Source organism: Leucopleurus acutus, assembly GCF_964270905.1.
Source record: "Leucopleurus acutus genome assembly, chromosome: 7".
Lineage (NCBI taxonomy): Eukaryota > Metazoa > Chordata > Mammalia > Artiodactyla > Delphinidae > Leucopleurus > Leucopleurus acutus.
Window position 1 is genome coordinate 35,860,151 of NC_139150.1, and position 27,513 is coordinate 35,887,663.

The window sequence follows — 27,513 nt, forward strand, 5'->3', positions numbered from 1 at the left end:
GTACATGTGCCGGGTATAGCCTAGGGATATGAGGGGGAGAGCCATGCCCTTGTCCATGGGACATGGACATGAAAAGTTCTCAGTCTATAGTGCATACAGGCGAGTCAGTAGGGCCTATGGGGACAGGGGTGGCAACAGGTGACCCCAGGGACTCTGGGAGCACAGAGCACAGAGAAGGGGGATCCAGCCTAGAATGGGGATGTCAGGCATAGAAGGCTCCAGAATTTCCCCATAGAGGGGTTTGTTGGGGGGCAGTGGGCATGTCTGAAGCAGCTTTTGCATAGAGTTTTGCTAAAATTAAGCAGACACCATTGTCCACATCAAAGAACGGGGAGACCAGGGGCAGAGCTAAAGCTTCCCAGTGGTGCCGCCCTGGGTCAGGGGAGGAATCTGGGAAGAGGCGGTTCTCAGGCTTGATGTTGGTGGAGCAGCATGTTAGCTGGTGGGAGTGGAGTGAGGAGGGGGAATGAATGCTTCAATCTGGGGCAGGGATAGTGAATGTAATGGTTCTGAGGCATGCTTAGCTTCTGTACATACTGGAGTCCTTCCAGAAACCAAATCGAATCTACTGGGATCATCTTTGTTCTCCTACCTTTGATCCACTGGAATCTGCAGCCCTTGTCTCTAAAACTTCATCAGCTGTCAGCCCTCAGCTGAATGGACTGCCACCACTAAGCCTGTGGGTCACTCCACCTGGGACACTTCTCTCCTGAGAACTTCTGGCAGCCCCCAGAGCTTTCGGGGGCAGAGAGAGCAGTGGGGCTTGACTCCTGCCCTCCAAAAGGAAAATGCTTTGGAATAAAGCCAGATTGCCTCCGTCCATAAGTTAATTCCACCAACAACCTGGCCTCAACCCACATGGTGCTTTACAGTCTATAAGGGAGGCATGCCTGTCACCCCCAGTGGCAATTTGAAAGCACTTTTTTAAAAAATATTTATTTATTTATTTTTGGCTGTGTTGGGTCTTCGTTGCTGCACGCAGGCTTTCTCTAGTTGCGGCGAGGGGCTTCTCATTGCAGTGGCTTCTCTTGTTGTGGAGCACGGGCTCTATGGTACACGGGCTTCAGTAGTTGTGGCACACAGGCTCAGTAGTTGTGGCTCGCCGGCTCTAGAGCACAAGCCAGTAGTTGTGGCGCACGGGCTTAGTTGCTCTGTGGCATGTGGGATCTTCCCGGACCAGGGCTCGAACCCGTGTCCCTTGCACTGGCAGGCAGGCGGATTCTCAACCACTGCACCACCAGGGAAGTCCTGAAAGCACCTTTGAGGTTGGAACGTTTATCCCCATTTCAGAGGCAAGCGAGCTGAGTTCAGAGAGGTGCTGTGCCTCGCCACGGTGCACAGACAGTCAGGGGAGCAGCTAGGCCTGGTGCCTGGAACTCTGGTTCCGAGTTCACCCAGCCCCTGGTGCCCATAGAGAGTGAGAGGGAATGGGCTGTGGGCCCAGGAAAAGGCCTTGGTTTCCTTGGTGCTCCCTCAGGGCTGTGGATGGCCTTCCTGACCCAGAGATCTTCTATGGCTCGGAAGAAGTCCTTCCCAGCTGGGACACCAGGGAACCACACTTCAGGTCCCAGTATATCCCCTTCTACTGCCCACCTTCACCTGTCCGCGTCTCAGCCATCCTCCTAGGCCCCGGTCAAGTGCTGTCTCTCATAGGAGGCCTACGCCCCCACCCTGGGGCTCATCTCTCCCCTGAGCACCGCCAGGGCACTGTCCATGGCCTGCCTCGCTCAGAGCTGGAGTGACCGGGCTCTCCCATCTCCTGGTTGCTCCTCTTGGAATCCTCCACCTGCCCAGTCCCTGCACACAGCAGGCGCTCCATGGATATGGGCTGGATGTATCTGAATCGGGCACATGCCCTCCCGACCTTGTCTGGTCCAGAGTCGGGGGCTTGGGGCCCGACTGTATAATTAAAGGGGCTTCAGCTCGACTTCCACACTGGCTCGCTCGTCCCATGTTTGCTCTGGCTCCTCACTGGAAGACGCTGAGACAATGGCCCTTGTTACCCTCTGTTTGAGTTATTTATTTTTTTCACTTTTGCCTCCTTCCCCTCTCGGGGGACTCGCCTCTCGCCCTCATCCCTCATGTTTTCCCTTTCACTTGACTGTCACTCTCATTGTCCTCCCGGGGCCGGGAGCGCAGGGTGACAGGCAAGGGGAGCCCAACCGGGCTGGGGAGGCTGGAAATATAGTCATTAATGGGACCCGAGAAGCCCAGATGTCCTCCCTGAATGCGGGTAATTTGTTTTTAATGAAAAACCACGCGGTGACCCTGAACAAATGAATTTTCTTTATAAGGAGTCTATGTGCAACGGCACAGATAAAGGGCCCGAATCAGGGAGACTTAGATCCAGGGCTGAAAGAAAGAGAGAAAGAGAGAGGGAAGGAGTGGGAATGAGAGCAAGACATAAAAGAGGGGGGAACGGAAATTTTAAGATGACAACTGTGTTATCATGTCCTTCTGTGTGAAGCGCAATCCCAGGTCACACATGCCTTGGGCATTGTCCTGCCAGAGCAGGATGCATGACAGTTGTGGCCATTTTGAGGTCTTGTTCACAGCAATGAGAAGAACATGAACCACCAGCTGGACAGATCTTTACAAAGTACAAGCCTTTTTCTTGTGTGATCTCAGCAGGTCCCCACCATAGCATCAGGAGGGCATGGTTTTTAGCCCCATTTCACAGAGATGAAAACCGAGGCTAAGGTCACACAGCTAGCGAGCGGTCGGGTCCAGATGATAAGGGAAGGACTTTGTCAATTTGGAGTTTGACTCTTAGAAACACAGTGCTTTCTCTGGCGGGACCCAAGAGAAGGGTGCTGCATGGGCAGCTCTGAGATAAGGGGAAGTCCTGGGTCTGCACTGAGGAGTGTTGGATTGAAGCAGATCCCCACAGCCCCAGAACTTTGTGAATATGCAGACTTTCTGAGAGTACTTTTGGTGGGGGGTTCCTGGAAAGAGAACTCCCCAGGAAGGAGTCAGAGCCATTTGCAGAAATGGCTGCAGGAGAATTGGAATCTGGACAGCAGCCGTGTATCACCTACCACCACCCAGGACCCTAGGAGGGGAGCGTAGAGCAGGTACCTGGGGGCAGCAACAAAGGTACTGGTTCAGCAGAGGCCCTGCCCGTGGCGTTGGGGGAATCTGCCCGTGGGCAAAGCACTGCAGGCAGCTAGTACAGGTCTAGGTTGGGGTGCATCTGTGGGGTGTTGGGTGCGGATCTGTTCTAACACATGCCTCGAAGAGGGCTGGAGATGGCCCTTGTACACTCTGTAGCTACTTCTCCCTTTGCCAGGGATGGACAGGGCTGGACTGACCTTAGAAATCAGCAGGGGAGTGTGCAGATGAGGTCTAGGAAAGGACTTGTTCGAGGTCACACAGCAAGTCAGAGGAAGAGCCAGGCTGGCTTTCTTTCTGTGGCAGCAGTCTGTCCTTTTGTCCTCCACCCCCCACCCCCCACCCCGGGCTGGTGGGAAATACCACACCCTCTAGTTCTTCACCGAAGCAACAAAAAGGAAGCTTTGTGTCTCCTGACTTCACGCAGGCCTGGCATTCCTGGGGTGGTCCCTGGGTGACCTGGCTTCTAGAACAACTCAAAGCACGACTCCCGCTCCACCCACCCCAATGTTCTCATGTTCTTCCTGAGCCCAGATCTTCCCCAGGTCCTACCTGGTCAGCTGCAAGAGCATCTCCTGGGATGCAGGCCGTGCCCGTCCCCAGGCCAGTCAGAGCTTCAGCCTGGGGCCATGCTGAGGCCCCGACTCCCCCTGCTCTCGGCTTTCCTCACAGAGTCAGGCGGCTGGACGAAAAGAAATGATTGTTTTCTTTCCTGGGTTCAGTTTCCCTCTGGAAGGTGTGACCCAATTAGATAATCAGACAAATAGAAAAATCTGGCCATGACCCCAGCTGGGTTCTAAAGTCTCGGCTCACATTTAGGTCCCTGCCTCCCATACGCCCCTCGGAGAGCCGAGAGCAGGGCCGGCTCGGGCTTCCTCGGCCACCTGGAGCAGCCTTCCTCAGTGCTGCGCTCCTCCGTAACTGATGATTTTTTTCCCCAGTGACTTCCAAAATGGAGTTGAGGCAGCCTCGTGACCTTTCAGTAACATCAGCCCGAACCTGAAATCCCCGTCATGAAATCAGAGGACTGCCAGTAGGTCACAGGCAGAGGCCCCGGAGGGAAGCAGTGGGCCCCGCCCACAAGTGCACTGGTTTTTAATAGGGTCCCACCATCCAGCTTTGTGCCCGCCCCGCCCTGCAGCTGGAGCTACCCACTCCGAGCTGCTGGGAGCAGGGAGCTCACTTTCTTGGAAAAGGCTTCTATCTGGATACATTCCAGAGCATGCTTCCAAAAACATACTTTTAATCAAAAAGAAGATCACCTGAAAAACTGGGACAAATTGTGATTGTCCAGCAGTGGACAATTATAAAGGCCAGGAGGGGTTGCCAGTTGGCAAATAAATCCCCTGGTGAGGTCTTGGATTAATTACATCACCAGTGAGCTGACCGGGGTCTTTTTTTTTTTTTTTTTTTTTTTTTTTTTGCGGTACGCGGGCCTCTCACTGTTGTGGCCTGTTGCGGAGCACAGGCTCCGGACGCGCAGGCTCAGCGGCCATGGCTCATGGGCCCAGCCGCTCCGCGGCATGTGGGATCCTCCCAGACCGGGGCATGAACCCGCGTCCCCTGCATTGGCAGGCGGACTCTCAACCACTGCGCCACCAGGGAAGCCCCGGGGTCTTTCTTAATTGTCCTCATTTGTGGGATAAGTTCTGGCCTTCCTCAGTTCCTTCCTTCCTTCCTTCACTATCTCCCTCCCTCACCTTCCCCCCTTCCCTTATCCCCTCCTCTCTTTCCTTCCTCCCTTCCTCCTTCCTTCACTTACTCTCCCATTCAGTCATTCATTCATCAGACAATCCCTGAGCTCCTCCTCATGGGTGCTGAGCCCAGTTCACAGAGTAGATACAGAAATCATTGAATTTCTCAAGACCTCAGAGCATCTGTGAGGAGAATCACCCATGTTACCTGCTCAGAATGGAAAGAAACCAGCTTGAATGTGGCAGGTTTGTGGGACCGCTAGGCCCAGGGCCCAGGCAGGGACTCCTGGGGGACAAGAGGGTGGGGTTTGGGGGATGCAAGGCTGGACTGCAGACAGGAAGGGATCCCCTGGCCTAAGGCTGTTTCACCCTGGGACTCCCCGAGAGGCTCCCATGGAAGCCTGGCCCCTCGGAACCTCCGTCCCTGAAGCGGGTGCCAGGCCCATGTGTACAAACAGGGGTTCAGTATTTAAGAGCGGGGAGGAGCAGGGAGCTGCCCTGAATGGCTGCCCGCTTTGGAAATTTCTATGCATTTGTAATAACAAAATTACCATAATTTGCTCGTTAACGCAGCTAGATCAGTCAAGCATTGTTCCAGCGCGGGCAGGGAGGCCGCGGTGCCTCTCTCTGCACACTCTCCACACCCCAGCCAGCCTGCCAGCCCGTTAGAGCGCTGGAAATTAGCATGCAAATGGTCCTAATTCGGTGGGCGAGCTGTCAGGCAGCGCCTCTCCGGCCTCGTCTCCGTGAAGGCCCTGACAGCCCGGCTCCGGCGCAGGCCGCCCTCCTCACTCCAGCCAGGAGGGCCTCCGAGGGGCACCTCCAGACTGACAGCTTGGCGGCCTCCCTCCCTCCGTCAGCGCCATCAGGCCTGGCGGCAGGCTCCCCGGGGAGCAGGCAGGGCCTGCCACCAGGCCGGCCAGCCAGAGGAAGCGAGGAAGCGGGCGGGCTGCTGGGGGAGGCCGGCCGGTGCTCAGCTCCACCAGCCTTGACTGGATGGAGCCGCGGGGCAGCGCGAGGGTGGAGTGGGGCCCCCTGACCCAGGGCCCAGGGAGCCTCTCAGTGTGTGGGATCCGCGAGTGGCCCCGTGGGGACCCTGGGGCACTTTCTCCCACCTGCACACCTGTAAGGAGCAAGTCCAGGTCCTGCCTCGCTCTCCCGTCTTTGTCTCCCCGGCCTGACTTAACACATCCCTCTCAGCCTTCGAGTACCTGGAACATCTCCGTCCAAATCTATGCGTGGAATTCCTTCAGCTGGGAGGGAGATCTGGGGGAGGCTGAGAAGGTGTGTGGGGTGTCTTGGACACCCTGGACCAGGACTCGGCACCCGTGGCCTCAGTCCTGCCTCCAGTCACCTTCCCCACTTGGCATCTTTATGGTGGAGACATGTTGATGGTCTTCCTCCAAGGGCTGTCGTGAGCATAAAAGAGACGAGAAGTCCCTGCTTTCTAGAAGTGGCTGACATCTAGGGAGAACGTCTGTGGCTGGTCATTTCCCAGCCTGCTTGCCCTTCACAATAACCTCACCAGGTTGGTGTTGATGGTATCCCATTTCCCTGCCAGAGGAGGAGGCCGAGGCCTCGGTTCACACAGAGTAACTTGCCCAAGTGGCAGGGCCAGGATAGAGCCCAGTCTTGATTGCTCAGAGCCCTTTTAACAAGAGAAAAGGCAGGACCCTGAAAGCCAGATCATGCTTCTGTCTCCACAGTGAAAGCGTGATGACACCGCCTTGCAGGCAACCTGTGCCTCTTAACGGTGCTTGGCACATTCTTAGTACTAAATAAATGTGGGCTGAACGAAGAGAACCCAGGTGGCCCAGGTTTGACAGTCTTTGGGATCCACTGTATCCATCTTTGTGTTCTCCTCCTGATCTGTGACAGCAGAGTGAAGAAGCTACAGCAGGAGAGAGAGGCGAAGCCACAGAGTTTATCTTGAAGTTTCCCCCAGGCTGTTTCTCAGGACCTTGCTCCTTCCTCCCGGAGGGTGGATGCAGCCCCACTCCAAGATTCAGGGTATGGCAAGTGGAGAGGGGGCTGGATTTCAGTCCCCACATGCCCAATTAGCTGGTTGCTCTTGTGCAGTGAACAACCTACTCATCCCTACAGGGCTGTCCTGCCCCTTTGTCTGTTTTAAGGGAATCTTATTGGAACTCTTTAGCCCTCAGATAAACGGAGAGGTGAGAGAGACCCTGAGAAACTCAAAACCCCAGCTAGCTGCTGGCTGTCTGGGGGGCAAAGGAGGCTCATGAGCCTGAGTGTCTGCTGCATCACAGCATGACCCAGCACAGAGCCTGGCACAGGGCAGACACTCAGTGAGGGTTTGAGAAGCCACATTTAATAATGTGTGGACCAAGAGAGGAAGTGAACACACAAACACGTGCAGGGGTGAACTAAAAGCCAGCCATCCTGCTTACCTCAGACCAAATAAATGCCTTCAGCCATGGGTGGCTTTTCCTTTCCACCTACTCTTTGGTTTGTTATTTGGGGGCTATAGTGTGAGCCTGATGGAACTTTAGGTCTCCAGGTAGCGACCTCTCAGTAGCTGCTAATGGGCTGTTCAGCACATGTCTTGGAAAGGACTAGCCCCCCAGACACAGAATCCCAGGCTATTCTCATCCCGGGACCTGGGCACTTCCGCAATTCCCGGGATGAGACAGGATGAATGCTTGCAAACTTCATTTCTGCTGGAGGAGGAATTGCCCAGGCTCCCCCTAGTGGAGAATCGGGACACATCGCCCTCCTGCGTGTGGCGTTTCTGGTGTGGGCAGGACAAGCAGGACCGCCCCGCCGCCACACCCTTCCTCAGTTTACCCACAGTTAGTACATCCACACTCTCACAGAATCCTCACCACAAACCCGTGGGTGCCCTTGGTTATCACTTTTGTTATAGGCTCAGTGAGAGGAGGGGACTGGCCCAGGGCCATGCCGAGCCAGGACTGGAGGACTGGAATCCAAGGTGCTCCTCTCTACCCAGCAGTCCCTATCTGGCCTCACACTATGAGTGTCCTTGGCTTTGGCCAGCTGACCACCTGCTTGCATGGCCACACAGCCTGGCCCTTCCCAGCCCCATAGCATTAAGCTCCAAATGGCCGGAGGTGCCCACTCCGTGGGTAGGTCAGTCTTTCAGTAAATATACGCAGAATCCTCCTTACTGGTCTCCCCAGTGCCACCCTTGCCCCCTTGAGTCCATTCTCACCACAGGAGCCAGAGTGAGCCTGTTACAATCTGAGTTGGGTCATGTCCCTCTTTTGCTCACTCAGAGCAGAGGCCAAAGACCTTGCCTGATCTTCCCCTTCCCACTTCCTTCCTTGACCTCATCTTCTACCTGCCCCCCCTCACTTTCCCCCTCCAGCCTCACAGATCTCCTCACTGATCCTCCAACACACCACCCACTCTTCTGCCTCAGGGCCTTTGCACTTGCCGTTCCTTCTTCTCAGAGTGCTCTTCCCATAGATATTCACATGGTGGCTCTCACTTCCTTTGCCTCTTTATTCGAAGGTCACCTTTTTGGTGAAGCCATCCCCAGCCACTCTGTCACCTTCTTATGTTTTCTCCTTAACACACACTCTACGCTTTATTTTTTCCTATTTATTATCTGTTTGTACCGCTAGAATATAAGCTCTCCGAGGACAGGGACATGTGTTTTGTTCACGGCTGTATTCTCAGTGTCCAGAGCAGTGCCTGGTATCCAGTAGGCACTCAGCCAACATCTGCTGAATGAATAGGCGGATGAAGCATTGACCGTCTGCTGTGTGCCTGGCATCAAGGTAGACACACACCAGGTCTCCCCGGCACACCTGGGGGCTCCCCCACCTCGCCTGCATTTATCCCCTTAGGAAGCTTCTTCACTCTTCCTTCCTTGGCCCCCAAAGACATCTCCCCTCCCCTCTCCCAGGTCCCTCCCCACAAAGCTTCCTCCCAGCCAGGTCTGTGGGCGGGTCACAGAGAACACGATCAAAGTGTCAGCTGAACTTAAGAAAGAAGAGGACTCCACTGGCACAGCAAACTTCAGGGCTGAGTTTCTCACCCTTGCTCCAGTGAGTTTGTGGTAGAGACGAGACCTCACTGGGGCTCCTGCCTACGGTCCAACCTTGACAGTTGTGAGAATTAGCCTGAGGGGTGTCCTGATTCAGCTCCCTCCACAGAACAAGTGCCTCATCAAACTTGCTGAGTACCTGTGGCAGGTGCCCAACCACCTGCCAGTCCACCCACACCAGCCGGCCCCTCTTAGCGGTCAGCTGTTTGAGGATAACCTTCTTAGAGGCCGGCCTTCTTAGGGGGCTGGATTCAGAGGGCTGGGGGACTAGACACGGTGTGCCTCTGAGGATGCTGGGAAACTCTTTAACGTGGGTCAGTGCTTCTCAAACTTTACTGCACACAAACCACCTAGGGATCATCTTCCAGAGCAGATTTGGTTCAGTGAAACTAGACTGGGGCCCAGGACGCTGCAGTTCTAACAAACTCCCCACTGACGCTGCTACACTCGGAGTAGCAAGTGCCTGTCCACTACTTCTCAAACTCACTGCGCGTGGAATCACCTCAGAAGTTCAGACCAATACTGACACCTGGCCCCACCCCAGAGATTCTGATTTAACTAGTTTGGGGTGTGGCCTGGCCGTCTGGATTTCCTAAAACTCCCCAGATGATGCTAACAGGTAGCAAGGTTTGAGGACCCGGGCCTGGATCACTGTACGTTACTCCTGCCCTCTGGCGCATCTCTGCTCAGGGAGAGCCCTACAACTTAAAGAGCAAGGGATTCGTTGACCCGGTGAGGAAGGGTGAGGAGCTGGGGGGCTACATCCACTCCATCAGCCTCGGGAGAGGGCACCCCAAGGATTGAACGGCGGGCACAGCTGCTGATGGACAGGGGCGCCGACACCCTGAGCCCAGCAGTGGGGAGGGATGGAGAGCCCCGGAGCCCTTCCAGGCAGAGGAGTGACCAGGAGAGCTGAAGCAGCTGGATGGCCCCGCAGAGCCCCATCTTTGGCTCCGTGCTTGACCCTGACTCTGATAGAGAAATAACCCCCTTCCCCTCTTCAGCCCGGGCTGCGTCTCTCCCTGTATCTGTGCACTGGTCCCCAGCCACCCAGGACCTGAGTAATCGATGTGTATGCTGCCCCCTCCCGCGGACCGCGAGCTCTCTTGGTGGGCAGGGACCGTGTCTGAGTCATCTCTGCCTCCAGCCCCGGACCCTTGGCTCTGGGGGCGGGAAGGGTGTGCAGAACTGAGTGCGATCCTCGGGGTGCACTGTGGCTCTGAGCCGCTCTGCTGCAAGTTCCCGGCACACAGCAAAGCCTGCACGTCGTGGTAGTAATTGTGGAGGTAAATCTTGGCTGGTCTCCTCGCAAACACTTGGTGAGGCATTCCATAAATCTGTCAGCAGCAACATTAAAATTTGATGGCAGGCGGCGCGGGTCGGCTCTGGCACTGCGACTTCCCAGCAAGGTATGACACCGTCACCTCCCTCTCATTAGTCAGCGGCAGGACGCTCAGGCCTCCGTGCCGAGTCAGGCGCGGCCCTGGGGGGAGGCAATTCTTCAGAGGAGGACCCCTGGCTGCTCTGAGGGACAGGCCAAGGTCTTGGCCACAGGAAAGTAACTCAGCCTTGGGCTGATGTGAGCTGAGAGAAGGCATACCAGGAGGCTCTGGGAATGTGCTGGGAGGTGAGAGGGGCTCTGAGTTGCGGGGGGCTGGGGCCATCTTTTGAGTCTGGGAGCTGGTCACAGGGGCTGGGGACTTGTTCAGCTTTGTACGCGGCCTGGTGGAAATTGTCTATTGCCCACAAAAAGACCTCGAAGAGCCCTTTCAAAGGGCATGGGGTTGGACTCATCATTTCAGCAAGCAGAGGGGCGATTGAGCATGAGTCTGGGAGAAAAAGTGTTCCTTAGTGCAGAGATTGGAAACCAATCTGGTCTACTTCCCACCTGCCATGGTTCACTTGGGGAAACTGAGGCTAAGTGAACCTCCAAGGCGTATATCCAAGGTCGCACAGTGGTAGAGGCAGAACAAGATTGGGACCCTGACTCCTAGTTCAAGGCTTCCCCTACAGTCAAGAATTTGGAGCATTTGTTGAAATATGAGAAAATCATCTGGAAGTATAATTTTCATTAAAAACAAGTCCCAGTGCATCCATTGTTTCAACTGTCACACAGAGCGTGTGTTATGCGCCAAGACCTGGGTTAGGCATCAAATAGCCCCTCACGTCTGTAGAACACGTTTTGATTCACAGAAGACTTTGAAATGTGTTGATACAATTTAGTCCTGTGAATGCTGCAGTGCCACACTGCAAATGACCTCAGGTTCACAGAAGTAAAGTGACTTCTCCAAGGCCACTCAGCTGAGTGGCCGAGGGGTTTTGACAGGGACTGACCGGCTCCAAGCCCATGGTCTTCCCCGGAGCCTCAGTTATCAACACAGAATGGCAGCCATGGCTGCTCTCACTACCTGTGCAGAATATCAGTGCCCACCTTTTTACCATAATTTACAAAAGTCATAATGTGGTTCAGAGCTGTCCAAGGGTTTCAGGGTTTATCGGTCAATGTGCCTCATTGGCAGTTGCCTTGACGGAGCTGAAAGAGATAAGAGTCAGGCCTCTGTGGCCCATTCCACACCAGGACACATTGTGTCCTGCGGAACTGCCTCCTCGCCCCCAGGCTCCCTTCCATGGGAACAGTGGCAGTGCACTTTGATCTTCAGAATGCAGCCGGGGCTGGTGGGAGGTGCATACGAACAGATTTCAGTAACCCACTAAGTGATGCTGCTTCAATGTCCTTCAAAGCCCAGATCACAGTCACTTCTTACAAGAAGCCTTCCTGGATACCCCAGCCAGAATAAATGATAACTTCTGCTCTGCTTCTAAGTCCTCCTCACCATTTGCTGGTGCCTAAATGCCTAGTTCTGGATCTAAGGAAGCCTCTTAGATGCAGGGTGTGCCCTGAATATGGGGCCTGTGCACCATCCCGAGTGGGGGGAAGGGGGCCTAGCAGAGAGCTCTGAATAGAGCCACTGTGAATGCTGAATTGAACGGATAAACAGAATTCTTGTGAATCTATTAGACATCCATCACAAATGTGTGAGCTGATTTTCTCTGGAGTGCAATTTAGTGTCATCCCTGCAGAATTCTGTAGAACCTGGAGTCTGGATGTTTAGGCTTGGAATGGGGGCTTTTGGCCACCTCCTGGTCACTCAAAGAAAGTCTTCAGGTTTCCAGACCCAGCATCTTCTGATGGCCAAATGAGTACTCAGGAAAAAACCTGCCCAGTTTTCCAACCCAGCTTCGGCCCCCTGGAATGCAGTCTGGTCCTGGTTTCTGAGCTGTAACTATCAGTGGGTTTTGCTCTTTTTTTTTTTTTAAACTTCTTTATTCTTTTGGAGTGAGCCAACCTTGGTGCTGTCATTATGTGGCAGTGAGGCCAAGAGAGGCCTGATGGGGGTCCTAGCCCTTCAGGATGGCACTCATCCAGTGTCCCTTTCCACCTGCGGGAACTGCACCCTGGCCCCTGCAGCAGACATAGCTCACCTCTCTTTTCGGTGTGTTTTGTTGCCTTCATCTGTCTTTCTGTCTCATGCTTCATGCCTCTATCAAAGAGCAAGGACCAGTGTTTCACTAATGCTTTGTAGCATAATTTCACGATCTGTTTCTGTCTGACGTTGAAAGCACCTGGCTCAAGGAACAGCTGTCGGACACACGCAGTGCTCACTCAGCCAGCATTTGTACTATGGGTGGAGCCAGGCGCTGGGGGCCAGCCGGGGCCACTGGGATCTGTCAGTCACACATGATCAGTCCTGGCTCCTGCCCTCAAGGAGGAGCCACAGACTCACCAACAGGGGAAGCAAGATAGGGTCACAACCACCCTGAGTCTGCGCAGGAAGTGCTCTGGGCCATAGCCAGGGATCCACCCAGGGTTGGGGGCTCACGGGAAAGTGAGGACAATCAATCCAGAAAGGCCTCCTGGAGGAGGTGGTATTTGAGCTGGGTTTTGACAAGGTGGGGGATTGGACATGAGGAGGGAGAGGAAGGTGGCATTTCAGATGAAGAGCAATGGGGCAGTGGGAGGTATGGCTGGGAAGCTCGTTGGGACAGACCCTGCAGGGCCTTGAATGCCACTGTGAGGCTTCTGGGCATTACCTTGCAGGCTTGGTCCTCACACGTGTGTTGCCTGTGGGCACTCCCAGGTAAGGGCACACTAGAAACCAGGAACTCCCCAGTTCTGCACACATACTCACAAGTCAGGTGTTGTCTTGCACCCTAGTGAGACAGTACGTTGTCTTGTGCATTGTTTGCTTAAATGGGAGCATTGAGCCAGAATTTTGGAATAATACCACACCAAGAGAACAGATTAAAATTGAACCAGAAGTGCTCAATGTGAGTCATAGCATAGCCATGGGTCTCACACTGAAATACCTACAGGGGCCAGGCAGGTCACAGAAAGAGGGGAAATCAGCATCGGGAACAAGACAATTGTATATTGCTTGTTCTGTAGCTGATGACACACTTGCCCCTTTAAAACACTAGGCAGCCAGGGAAGAAATGCACAGTGTGGCGAATAAACAAACAAAAACCAAACAACACTGAGCAGACCAGCAATATGTTTCTGTTGGCCCCGCGTGGTTCGGGGGCCCCAGTGTTGCCTCTGATGGGTGGCCAGCAGGTGGGGTCTGTGCACGTCCTGTGGTCTGTGTTGGAGGCACTGTAATGTGACTGTGGCCTTGTTTCCCCTAAGTTCCCTGAAGGGTCCCTGCATTCGGGGCTTTGTAGTTGCAGACAACAGGAAGTGGGCTGCAGGCACAACAGCCTCCTCTCTACTGGGGACCAAGTCAAGGCTCAGAATGGTCACTCCACTGCCTCATGGTGGAAGAGCAGGGACTCAACCCCGGTCTTCAGCTCCGTCTCGCTGTGCCCCTGCCAGCACCACCATCTAACTGCAAAGTCCACGGCTCTCCAGAGAAGCAGAAATGAGACATTCTGCATTCTCCCCCTCACTCTCACCCTCTCCCTTGGTTTTTCTCCTCTCTCTGTTTTTCTGAAGGGCTTCATGGCTGGCCTAGCTGGTGGGAGAAGAGGTTTTTCCCAGGAACAGATCGATGCTCTGTGTGCTGGGCTGTCCGGGCTGACAGGGCTGACCTTTACCGAGTTTGCTTGGGTTTTCCTTTCTCCGTTGGGAGCCCAGGAAGGTCTTGCTCTGGAGAGAAGACAGTTGAGAAACCTTGGCCTTCAAGGGACCAGATTGGGGGTGGGTGCAGGGAAGATAGGAAAGGGGGCATCTGAGCCATGAAAGCCCTTTGAGGTCAGTTATTTCAATCTCTCCCGTACACACCGCCTTTACAGATGAGAAAACTGAGTCTTGGTGAGAAGAAAAGACTTGATCAAGGTCACTCAGAGAGGCTTGACGGAGCCCCAGAATCCTGCATGTGTGTGCATGTGCACATGGGTATCTGTGAATACGTGTGTTATATATATTGTATGTACACACGTATATGTGTATGTATATATCCAGTGTATATATGTGTGTATTTTATAATAACGTAGGTGGTATATTATATAAATAATATGTAATATATTTGAAAGGCTGGCTGTGCCTGTGTTGGGTGCTCTAGTCAGGATCACTCTGGCCATAGACAGTGTTGTATATGCCCAGGTACCCGCTGACCCCTGAGCCACGGCGCACCATGCAGTTCTACAAAACCACAGGGAAGGACTGTAGAAGTCTCATGGTCCTTTTCAAATCATTCCTTCTTCCTCCTCTTCCTCTGCAGAGATTTTCTCTCAAAGCCCAGTTTGAATCCTTCAGAAATAGAACTTGGCTGCGAAGTCACTTTGAAAGACTTTCTGTATGTTAATTACAGCTGGCCAAGGTCTTGAGCAGAGGTGGGAGCCCACCATCTGCAGATGGGGTCGGCCCCCAGCGCGCTCTGCAAATCCCCATCATCTGGCAGGTGTCGTTTTGGGTTAATTAAGAGCTACACTGAGCCCTTTACCTGTCACTTCTGAGAATTTTAGTGAGAGTGAGAATTTTTGACTTTCTTGCCATCTCTGAGCTTTTAGCAAAGGGGAAACTGAAAATATCTCTGATTCTGCCGACTTTCCTGGCCCTGGAATCTCCAAGATAGCTGCATTCAGTGCCTTTTCTTTTTTTTCTTTAATATATATTTATTTATTTTTGGCTGTGTTGGGTCTTCGTTTCTGTGCGAGGGCTTTCTCCAGTTGCGGCGAGCGGGGGCCACTCTTCATCGCGGTGTGCGGGCCTCTCACTGTCGCGGCCTCTCCCGTTGTGGAGCACAGGCTCCAGACACGCAGGCTCAGTAGTTGTGGTGCACAGGCCTAGCCGCTCCGCGGCATGTGGGATCTTCCCGGACCGGGGCTGGAACCCGTGTCACCTGCATTGGCAGGCGGATTCTTAACCACTGCGCCCCAGTGCCTTTTCTTGTGGCCCCCTTTAAACTTTTAATTTCAATCACTCCTTTCTAGTTACCTAGTTATTGGTTTTTACAATAGTTATTGTTATTTTACAGCCAGCTCTTCTATGTTTGAAAGATGGTGCTGTTTTGGGAAAATCCACCATTTATCCTAAATTTCTTAAGCCTCTGCTTTCTTTTTGGGCCTTTGAGGAGAGAACATCCATTCCTCAGCTTGACTCTGTTTAGTAGCTTTGGAAGGGCTTTCCATTTGCCACTCTGGGGCCTTTCAGCAATCGGGCGGCCCTGGCACATCCCATTGGTAAGGTTTACCCTAATCCTAGCCCTGCCCTGTTGCCTTCTGATGACGTGTTTCCGGTCCAGTGATGTGCTGCCAGTTACCTCACTTCTGTCTGATGCAATCTTGATTTCCGGTTGCACCAGCCACCATTCCACGCCCCCCCACCCCCACCCCCCGCCACCGCCGTGACCATGAATGAATGAACCAGATAAGAGGGAAACATCAAAAGACGAAAATAATACACACACACTTATATTTGGTTCAGGAATTACACGGTTTATAGAGGGATCAGGGTTACAGGTTCTTAGTAAGGTATCTTGACCCAATAAAGTGAGGAAAATAACATTAGGAGTAAACTCTGCCCAATCAGTTGGGGTGTAATTATTTGTGAATCGGATCTCTGGATTCCAGCGTTTGCTGGATTCTGATTTTTGCTCCCAATCAATTTACACTGTTACCTGACCAGTGGAATACTGACTAATAAAAGACTTAATAGGCGTTTCAGTGAAGGCCGCAGGAGGTTCTGCAGGGACTGGAGTATTTTTCTGCAGAATCATCGGAGGTGGATGTTTGCACCCAGAGCCTCCCATGTTAGGATGAGGCTGAAAATTGCCATCAGTGTCAGGAATTTTCGCCCAAATAGGGCCCTGGAGATAGATGTCTTTATCCATACATACCCGACCAGGCTGTACACCCATATATAAGGGCACTTCCTTTTGTGGTTTATTGCTGGGGGTGTTTTGACTCGATGGAATTTTTCTGCCAGAAATAGCTGCATAGATATTTGTTGTTTCAGTCTCATCTTCTTTGGTGAAATGTGGGGTAGGTGCTTTGTTGGTGGTCTGCATTATCAAGCTGTTATGTACACCACCTTCCCTGCATTGTCGTTCCAGTTGCTTATGCCATTTGGTCTGGGCCTTCAAAAGCTCTTTGCGGGCTTCCCAGGTGGCGCAGTGGTTGAGAGTCCGCCTGCCGATGCAGGGGACACGGGTTCGTGCCCCGGTCCGGGAAGATCCCACGTGCTGCGGAGCGGCTGGGCCCGTGAGCCATGGCTGCTGAGCCTGGGCGTCCGGAGCCTGTGCTCCGCAACGGGAGAGGCCACAACAGTGAGAGGCCCGCGTACCGCAAAAAAAAAAAAAAAAAAAAAAAAGCTCTTTGCATTTGCCAACCAATTCTCCACTGCTTGGTCCTCTGCAGACATGTTAGGTTGATTGTTTTCTTTATTGGTTGAGAAGCCCTGCATGCATTGCCACGGGCCCGGCTCATAGTTGGTGCATTTTTGCCCATAGTTACTCTTCTTAATTTTTGTGGTTTGAATTGTGCCATCTGCTGAAGTTTGGTAGAACCCATATAGGTACTGGTCGACAAGGGGGTTGGAGAGATGAGTCACTCTTTGATTATGCACAAGGCAAGAGTGAAAAGGGAGGTCTTCAAAGGCATATTGAAAACTGAAATTATTGCCAATGCGAAGCATCTGACTGGAAAAGTATTCTAGGCAATAAAAAGCTGAGCGTGGAGTAGGGGATGTATTCCCTCTGCTCTTCATATGCACAGTGCAGTACCAGTACTGAGGCCACATAAAAACATCACCGGGAAAAGCGGGCAAGCACCCCTCGGTGGCATTTCCAACCACGTATGGCAGCTGGTATGTGTCATCTGCAAAAATCTGGATGGTTGACGTTAGGTTATTGGCAGTTGTCTTTGTGCCTGCTGCCTCCATGACCTCCTTAACTTGTATGTTGAAAATTTTGATTCTATGAGCCTTTGGTCGGATGCCCCAGTAGTTGTTGATGAGTCGCTGACAGTCTTGGGGACTCCAGTGGCACTGGAATCTGTTGAAGTCGAGGTAGGCCCAGGGGTGCTGTAACCCAAGTAGGCGGACATGTCAGGGGCATGGCCTTTAATCTGCTTGTAGAGATTGTTGTCATAGAAGGGGAACACCCAAGTTCTCGTGGAACAAGTGGTGACGAGATTCCCTTGCCATTGAGAATCACATGCCAATTTCCTGAGGACTCTCCAATGCCTCTGTTGCCGCCGCCTGCATCTGAAACTTCTGCGTCTTGCGTAGCCATCTCCAAATTACTGCTTCCTGCGCTTCTCACGGTAGCCACTCCAGAGGATCCGCGGGAGGCCAAAGGGGTACATTCTCCTCCTCATCCTCCCGCGGGGAGACTGGGCTCTCCAGGGCTGGTGTCTGCGGCTGCGGGGGTGGGGTGGGGCATGTCTGTGAGGCCCATAGGTGTCAGCAGGCGCTTCTTGGCCTGGAAGACACCTCGGGTAAGGTTTCCACCAAAGGAGGTACCTCCTGGGAAAGAGTCTATCAGCTCTCGGTGTGCTGAATTAAAAGTGAGATAAGGGTTCTTTCCCTCCTCGATTATTTTGTCGTAGGTCATGGACTCGCATGGCTGCATCCACCTTGTTGACCTGACGGCCCTTAGCAAGGCTGTTAATAGGGCCAAGGTACTTATAGCCAGGGAGGACAAGACCCATTGCAGAGTGTTTAGGTTGTCCTCCAGATCCAGACAAAGCTGGAAGCCACGGCTGCTGTTGGTTTGGTTTAGGGACAGCGCGTCCAGGTTTTGAGTTGCACCAAGTAGCCGCTGCCCAGATAACATTCCTAACAGTCAAAACTGTGATGAGCCACGCACGTGCGATATTCCCACGTATGCTTATTAGATTGATCCAAAACCACCAGCTTCGCCAACCCCTTACGTTCCTCGCACGACAGGACAACAGCTCTGTCACGGCTAAACTTGCGCTCTGGACACCTCACCTTTATTTCAGCCAGACCAGTGGTATCAAGGCACTGTGAACAGGTCAAGAGACTCCTCTTGTGTGTTTTCCCTTGCCTCCTGGGGGGCCCCTATATCCCTGTGTCAGCTGCTGATTCAGCAGATGCGGCAGGGGACGAGGGAGGAGCTGGGGGAACTTCGGCACTTTCCGGCTGACATGGGGAACTTTGAGCTGCTCACCAAGGCCATGGAAATCCCCTCGCTACCGAAACTACAACTGGTCTATTCATAGCACCCTCAGGTAAGTGGGGTTTGTTAGCGCCTGTAGGAACCTCGAACACCGGTTCAACTGGTATAGCATTGCCATGGCCCCACTGGAAAAACTCTCTTATCTCCCATTTACTTATTTCCCCAAATCATGCCTGAGTTTTACTGTGAACCTAAAAAGGAACATTCTTTCCTCCAAAGGTTCCTTATGTTCCAGGGTAGTGCTGTTCCCATCAACCACAGTACGCTTATATATATTACTGGTAATAAGTACAGGCGTTGGTTCAATTTGCACAGAACCTTTACATTTTGATCAACCCCGCATGGCCGACCCACCCAAAATGGCTTTAGTAGACTCTACAATTTTACTGGTCATCTTTCCTTCCTCCCACCAAATCACCATCTTATCTACCCAGTCATTGAAAGGAAAGTTCCCATTAGTCCAGTTTCCACAGCCATAAAATGGCACAGCACAGGCAATAGCCTCCACGATGCTTGTCTTGCTGGTGGTCGCAGGTCTGTAGAACCAGATGGCGTTGCACTTGTTGAACTCCTGCCGGGCCCAGCGAACTAGGACGTTCGCTGCCAAGACGGGGTCGTACCAATTCACCTGGAAAAGTTGAAACACCTTGTTCCTTGTGATGTCCCCGACTGGAAGCTTGCCTAGCAGGTAGCCTTCGGCCGACTTTGTCAGGAGCATTTCGGCTCGCGCGTTCTCCAGTGCTGCTCTGTTGAGCTCGGTTGAAAGCTGCTGCGAAAGGATTCTTTGTCTTCCAGCAGCCATTGTCTCTCAGAAGTTATTCCGTTTTCGACTAGCCAGTCCACACCCTCGCTGTCTTTGTGAGTGGTCCTGTTAAGAATAACAGGTACCAGGCTTCCCTGGTGGCGCAGTGGTTGAGAGTCCGCCTGCCGATGCAGGGGACACGGGTTCGTGCCCTGGTCCGGGAGGATCCCACATGCCGTGGAGCGGCTGGGCCCGTGAGTCATGGCCGCTGAGCCTGCGCGTCTGGAGCCTGTGCTCCGCAACGGGAGAGGCCGCGGCAGTGGGAGGCCCATGTACCGCAAAAAAAAAAAAAAAAAAAAAAAAAAAGAATAACCGGTACCTTGTTACTAGGGCCACAGGGGTCTGGCTGCAGATCTTTCTTCCACTGAGCGATCAAAGCTGGGCGGCTCTCCGTATGGAGGGTGGCTGGAGAAAAGGCTGGAATGTTAGTCCATGCCCAGTGAGCCTCTGGATGCTGCTTAGTGAGGAGATAAAAGACAGTGTAGATGGCATCAACAGATTTAGTCAGCCTGCCTTGTTTTGTTTTAGTCACAGTTACGCAGTCCTCAGTGTTCGGGGTTATACCCTCCAAGTCATCACGCTTGATAACTTCCTTAATGTGCTTGATACGTCAGCCAAGCACAAAGGACTTAACTGTCCCCTGCTCTAACAGACAATGCAGATGAAAGTACTCACTGCCCTCTTCTAGTTAACAGAAGGAGAGATGTCAGGGCTAATCTTAGAGCTCCGTGTTCATGGGGAATGACTTGGTCAGATCCCCAGATAACTGGGTTCTCATGGTCAAAAGGCCCCCTTCTCCGGCAAAAGAGAACTTTCCTTCTCTGGGGTGAAGATAATGTTCTATATCTTCATAGAGGTTTCCGCTACACAGGTGTATACATTTGTCAAAATGCAGCAATAGTACATTTAAGATCTGTGCATTTCATTATGTGTACACTTTACATCAAAAGAAAAAACTTTTAAACAAATAATGAATTTCAGTTAATGATACGCAGGCTGAAATACTTAGGGGAAAATGTATTGATGTTTCCAGTTTACTTGGAAATACATAAAAGATAAGATGAATGAAAGGCTGGAGGGAGAGATAGATGATAAGCAAGTGTAAGAAAATATTGATGGCGGAATTAGGTAGTGGGTACACAGTGTTCACTGTAAAATTCTTTCAACTTTGCTGTGTGTTTGAAAATTCTCAGACATACCAGAGGTGGGGAGGGTGGTGAGGGGAGGATTTTCTCTCCCCTGCTGGCCCAGCCCAGTGATGTCTTCCTTGGGATGGTGGAAGCCCGGGGACTTGGAAATAGGCCGGTGTTCTGGTCCTGCCCTGGCCCTGCCTGGTGTGTGGCTTGGGGGAGGGGAGGTTGAAGGAACTTATCTCTCAAGTTTGTCCAGTTCAAATAATCTGGAACTATGAGTCTCAGCAGAGGTTGGTGAGGTTTAATCTAAGATAAGTTTGTGGTGGGAGGAACGGGCATATCTTACTTCCCATTAATTCTGGGAAGAAGTGAGTTGCTTGGAGTTGGGTAGGAATGAGGGGAGTGATCGCTAGTCCCTCAGATACCTAGTGAGAAGCCAAGTCCCTCGGCCCCGAGCCCCTGAGTTCTCTGCTCTAAAATCTTGGATGGGGTTATCATGAGATGGAGTGCCACGCCCTCTAGATGCTTCCTAACTGCACTCAGACGGGGTGTTGGAGGGGGGACGGTTAACTTCCGCGTGCTCACGCCTGTGGCTCAGGCTTCCTGACATCACAGAGTTCTCGGGCCCTGTGATCCACACTGTTCTTGGACCACAGTCTTTCACCTCAACCCCACTGGCTGCCCAAACGTGGCATGCAGCTGCTTCTTTCGATTTCCACGTGGGGAGAAAACACCAGCCCAGCCGTATTGGCATTTGAGTGTGTAGCAGGCTTTACGTCCCAATGTGGGTGACTTAAAACGGGAATTAGACGCCCACTTCTTGAATGTTCTTCGCTCCTCCCACCCCACGGGGCACGGACGTCTCCTTTGTCTCCCGCTTTCTCCTTCTTGATAGCAGAACCTCCCTCGGTTCAGGTCGTTCAGTCCTCCACGCACCACACGTGAGCTGTCACCATCCCCACCCCTGAACCCAGCTCTGGGCCTCCTTTTGCATATCCAAGAACTCAGCAATAAAAATAAATAAAGCTCTAAAATTCCTTTTAGGGACTGATTCAGTCTTCCCTCACTCCCCAGCTTCCCCAGTCTCCTTGGCACAGGATCAGGTAGTTTTGTTCTTCCAATAATATTATCTTGTTTACCTGTCACCAATCCTATGATGTAGGTGTTTTATTAGGCCCATGTTCAAGATGACAAGACTCTGCCCAGACAGGTTCCATTACTTTCCCAAGGCCACACAGCCAATAAGTGGCAGGCTGACTACAGACCATGGGGGCAGGCTCCCTCTCAGCACTGCCACGGGAAGCCCACACCCACCCTGTGGGCAGGCTCCTCCCTGCCCCCTCCCCACTTTCTGGTGGCCCAGCACAGTGCGGGGGCCTAGCTCACGGTGCCAGTTCCAGGCCTGGTCTCAGAAGGTCCAGTCTTGCTTTCTCCTCAGGACTGCTCGCTCCTGGGGGACTGAAGATGGAGAAGATCATGACCCATGTTTCGTTGTTGAGAGTTCTTGGGGCTTCTGTCGGAGCACCTCCAGACACGGTCTCTGAGGAGGGGCCATGTGCTGTGTGCTTCCCAAATGGAGGTCTCACTGCCTACTGGGCATGAGCTGCTGGGCATGAGCTGGCACCGCAGTCAGGCCTCACAGAAGATTTTCTTTTAATGCATAAAGAAAAGTTTTCCCAGTTTAAAGGGTTGGCATTTTTGAGAGATGCCCAAAGCACGGATCAGTTAGTGGAATGAGGCAAGTGTCCCGTGGTGTCCTTGGTGCTGGGCAATCATAAGAGAAGCGTCTATTGTGCAAGCTCTGTCTTGGGCCCTCTGGCCTCACCTCTGGGTGCCCCAACAATGATCCAGAAGTGGGGCTTTCATATGATGCCTGAGAATCTCACTCCTGTGCTGGAGGAGCATTGCTTCGTGCCTGTGGATGTCGCAGCTGTGTTGTCCCTCGGGCTCCCGTTCCCTCTCGCTTGGATTGTGACCACAGCCTCCCAGCTGGTCTCCCTGACACGGGCTCACCTCCTGCAGCCCGTCCTCCAGGTCCTGGTCCTCCTGAGTCTGAAGGCTTCCCGGGTCCCAGCCCTGAAGGGAGAAATGCATAACGTTTCTGCTCCTCCCCACTCTGCTCCATAGCTTGCCTCTGCTGGGGCCTCATGAAGACCTGGCTGTGCGGGGGTCACACTGTCCATCCCACCCCAGACTTTTGCTTGTGCCCGGCATGCCCTGTCTGCCTCTGCACATCAAACTCCTACCCATCCTGGCTCACATGCTCCCCTCCACCCAGAAGGCATCCCCAGTGCTTTCCCCAGACCTTGTCTTGGCTGGACCAGGCTCTCTTTTCTAAGCTGCGGTCCTAAGATTTGAAGGAAAGAAGGTGAATGTGCCTCAGGTGTCGTGATGATGGCGAATTCAAGCAGGGGAGACGCAGCAGGAGATTGGAGCCTCCAGACCCAAAGAAACTCATCATCAGGTGGGGCCCACAGAGCCTCAAGGAGAGGCCTCCCTCCCTGCTGGGAGCACTGTGGCCCCTGAGAAGTGAAATTCAGGCTCAGCAGATAGGAATGGCCTTTAGACATCACTTGGTCTGATCTGCCCATTTACAAATGGAAGACAGAAGCCCAGGGTGGGAAGGCAGTGTCACATGGGCAGAGGGCCCTGGGCTGGGAGACAGGAGGCTGGACTTGGAGTTGCCTCCTGGCCTGGGCAAGCCCCCCCCCACCTTCCTGAGCCTCCATTTCCTCACATATAAAATGCAGACAGTTGCACCCATCTCGTGAGCTTCACAGGACTGTCAGGAGGGTTAAATGAGATTCTAGATGCCAAGGAGGCCTTGGTGACCGATGTCAGGTCATTGTCATGTGACTGACATTTGCTGAGCAGTCACTGCGTGCCAGACGCTGTGTATCATTCATTCAGTCTTTACAGTGACCACGTGCAGTGGGATCTATTAATTGTCCTGACTCTACTGAGGAGGAAACAGGCGCAGAGAGGTTGAGTAACCTGCTGATGGTCACAGAGCTAGGAAGAGGCCGACGCAGGATTTGGACCCAGGCAGTCTGGCTCCAGAGCCCTTGCTCTGAAGGGTTCAGTGGCAGCATGTGGGCTTGAATCTGGGTGGTCTGCTGCTTCCCAGCCATCTTTGTGGCCGAGCTAGTCCGGGTCCAGAGACAGGCAGCTTTCTTGGCAATTAAGGACCTGGTCTCCCCACAGCTCATGGGTGAGGACTCCCTAAACCCAGCCAGCTGCCTGTGTGGCACTTCAGATAATGACACCATCCTGGAGTCCCCAGCATGTGGCTGGACCAGCCCTGAGGTCTGCCTCATGCCCCAGAGACCGTCAAGCTCCCCTTACCCAGAGGGCACACTCTCACAGGGCATTTCATAGGACAGGGGCCCTGCCGAAGGTACCACCATGCCAGTGCTCTAAACACAGCAGGCAGGGTGGGTCCCTGGGGGTTCATTTCTTCCACCAGGAACAGGATGGCATGGTGGATGGAACCTGGACAATGGATTGGATAAACTGGTTTGAATCCTGGCACACAGCAGGTGCACAATACACCCCTGGCTATCAGTACTAATAATGGAAGTAGTGAGAGCCGTCATCTGTGAATGAATGGGAGGAGTTCCCATTCTTTCATTCATTTAACAAATAGTTTTCAGGGCCTGCTAGACATTGAGATAGAGGCATGAACTCCCTGCCCCCATGGAGCTTACATCCTAGTGGAGGAAGCAGAATTAACAAGAAAGATAAGCACAATAAGTTAGATATGTTAGATTGTGATCAGTTCAATGGAGAAAAGTTAAGCAGGGAAAGTGGAAGGAGTTTCCATTGGAAATGCAATGGTTCAGAGGTGACATTGGAGCAAAGCCTGGAAGGAGGTGAGGGAGAGAGCCATGTGGACAAGAGCATCGTGTTACAGGTAGAGGCAGCGAGCTACCGGCGGTTCATGGAGCACCGACTGTCTGCTGTGGACGGGGTGTTACACTGGGGGTGGGTGGCATGTGGGTGCTGAGAAGAATCAGACACTGACCTGCAGACAGACGCTTCCATGTCACAGGAGAGTCCCGTGCAGGTCAGGGCAAATCTGGCGCTGTGGGGCACAGCAGGAGACAGGGTGTGCCCCAGGAGGGGCAGGAGAGGGGCTTCCCAGAGGAAGAGGTATCTGAGTGGGATTCTAGAAAGTCAGGCAGGTGGGGACAGGGTCGAGGATGGTGGGCAACACTGACAGGTACATCCTCTCGAGGAGTTGGAGCTGTTTATGGCCCTTTGCCAATTTGGGGACAGAGTTGAGGGGAGGGTGTGGGATGGACAACAAGGATACAATTAATTAATTAACTCCAGCTGAACAGGCCCGAGACTTGCACTTTTGGGGGCTGGAGATCAAGGCTTCCTGAAAGAGGTGGCCTTGGAGCTGGGCCTGGCAGACAGGCGCGATGCTGCTAGATGGAGATGCAGAGAAGGCCTTTGCTGGTGTAGTCCAATGCCCCGGGCCAGGCGCAGTGCTGTCAGGAAGCGCCTCTGATGGGGCAGCTCCGTGGGTGTCCAGAACCCTGGGGAGAGGGTGGCTGTCCCCCTTCTCCAGGCGGCTTGTGGCTCTGCTCCCCCACCCAACCCCCCAGGAGGAGGAGGAGGTGCCGTGGCGCTGATGGAAATGCAGAGGCTGGGCTGCTGTGGCCCAGCACTGTCACCATGCTCTCCCTTGCACACTGGAACCTGACACCCTGATCACTGAGGCATAAAAAACAGAGAATTGGAAGGCTCAGCCTGTCAGGCTGGGAGTGGCCCCCAGAGAGGCCAGAGGAGGAACGCATGTGTGCGTGCGCGCGCGCGTGTGTGTGTGTGTGTGTGCGCGCGCATGCCTTGTCTGCAGTTGCCTGTGGAAGTGGGGAGGAGGCTGGCTGGGCCCGGGTGGTGGGAGCGGCTGGCCCTCGGGCCTGCTTTATTGTTCCTGCTGTACCTGGTGGAGCCCTGGGGCCCCTACACTTGGGCCGAGGCCCCCAGAGAGAAGGCAGTGCTCCAGGTCCTGACTTCTGGCTGGCTGTCCTTCTAGAGGCTCCTGCCCTTCGGCCCTTTGGCATCCCTAACAAGAATCCATGGAAGCATGGATGGTGCAAGGGTGGTCTCATGGGGCTGTGTGACTCCTGTCACCACTGCCAGGGTGGGGCCCACATGCTCTGTAACCAGTAGCCTAAAAAGCCACTCAACAGCCAGCTACCTATACAACTGCTGCCAGGCACTGGGGCTCCCACACCCCAGGAGCTGCAGCCACAGGGAGGAGACAGGAGGGGCCTGTCCTGCTACAGAGCCAGGGCAGCAAGGTTTGAGGGCAGGAATTTTGAGCTCCTCTCCTGACACTGGCTAGTGGTAAAGAGGCTCTCCTGTGGCTGGAAGTGAGGGCACAAGGAAGTGCCAGACGCAAGCGTCATGGCTCCACGAACAGCTGGGCAAGAGTGAGCCATCCTCAGTTACCGCTCTGCCCGCCCATACCCACTGCTCTCTCCACCTGGCGCAGCTTGCAGCTCTCGGTCCTTTCCCCACGCCCAGGAGGCGCCCCCCCAGTCGCTCTTCCGTGCTCCCCCAGCCCTTCAGCTTGTCCCTTCATCTCAGCAAAGTGCCGGGGGCCTGAGTTCATGTCTCCTCTTCCCCACTGGACTGAGGCCTGGGGAGCAGTCCTCTCTGGATTCACAGCACAGAGGTCTAGACTAGAGTTGGGGTCATCTTTGGCTTCCCAGTCCAGAGCCACTCAGGAAACACATGGAAGTGGCACTGCATCCACACTGGGGTCCTGGAGTGGCCTCTGTCAGCGCTGAGAACCAAGTCCCAAGCCCCAGACTCCTTGGTTCTCAGCAGTTGTATAGGTAGCTGGCTGTTGAGTGGCTTTTTAGGCTACTGCTGAGAACCAAGCAGTCTGGGCCTTTGGACTTGGGTTGGGTGAATCCAGGCTGTTTTGTGAGAGACCCTGGGCATCAGTCTTCCCATCTGTAAAATGGGTCAATAACCCCAGGGAACACCTGGCACATGGTAATCCAATGGTACACACGTGAGAGATTGGTATTCAATCCCACTAATAAGAAAAAGGTTATAGGGGAAAATGTAGACAATGCCAGTGACAGCTGTCCACTTGATAAGGGGGTGGACCGGACTTGCCTTTCTTGGTTACACAAAGTACCCGCAGTTTATGGAAGAGACAAATGCCATTGGCATTTTCCGAACCTGACTTGACATTTGGTTCCTGTTTCTCTCTCTACCCACCACATGCAGGGAGTGAGTTTTCCGGGAGCCCCTACAGCCACCCTCAATACCCCTCGTACAACGACTCCTGGAGGTTCCCCAACCCAGGCCTGCTCGGTGAGTACTGGCGGAGGCCCTGCGGGGTGCCCATTGGGCACCCTCATTGGGCGAGGGTCCCTCAGTATCCTCAGGCCCGGTCACTGAGGTGGGGTGGGCAGCTCTCCCCAGATGCTTGCAACGTGGGATGTGATGGGGCTTCAGGACAGTAAACACCACACCAGCCCTGCTGATGCCCTCAGCGCTCCCCCCGATGTTTTAGTGGATAAGGGAAAATGGCACAGAGGGGGAACAGATTTTAAAAGGCCATTGAGGGAGAAAGAGAAAGGTAGGAAAAGTGCCTGCCCAAGAGTAACATATTTCTTAAGAATCATTGAATATTTTGGCGAGAAATCTCTAAATAAGAGCAGCCAGGAGACCAACTTGGATTGATTGGTAGTGGCTATGTGTCTTGGTAAGGACTCTGAGGCATGGATATTGATTAGTGATGTCTGCCATGGACACCACTAGAGCCAGCTCCATTAGAAATGGGTTGCCCTGTGGCTGAAGGCCTGCCAAGTCATGCCGTTCCGAGCTCAGCTGGTGCCCAGACTCTGCCCAGGCCTCAGACTGCAGATGGTCCATGGCTGCGGCCAGCCTGATCTGTGTACATCATCAAAGATATTTGGGCCACCCCAAAGACCAAGCAGGGCTAACTCAGCCCTCAAAAGGCCAAGGAGAGCCCTTTGTTTTGTTGCAATGAACTTACATGAGACCAGCTGGTGAGTGCCAGCTGGAGCTGAAGATTCTGGAGCATGAAGCAGGGGCTCAGTGCTCA

The 27,513-nt window shown here is 53.4% G+C and overlaps 1 protein-coding gene across 8 annotated transcripts in view; it reads left to right on the plus strand.

Annotated features, from left to right (window-relative positions):
- Window positions 1–27,513, plus strand: part of PAX5 (paired box 5) — a gene marked incomplete at both ends in the record, with an annotated part of 184,727 nt that overhangs the window by 151,097 nt on the left and 6,117 nt on the right. For 5 of the 8 annotated variants that reach the window (XM_082843227.1, XM_082843230.1, XM_082843231.1 and 2 more), the window contains one exon: window positions 26,670–26,756. The exons of the other annotated variants lie outside the window; for them this stretch is intronic. In XM_082843227.1, coding sequence (XP_082699353.1) covers window positions 26,670–26,756 — 87 coding nt within the window. The remainder of the gene's footprint in view (window positions 1–26,669; window positions 26,757–27,513) is intronic. 8 annotated transcript variants of the gene reach the window in all.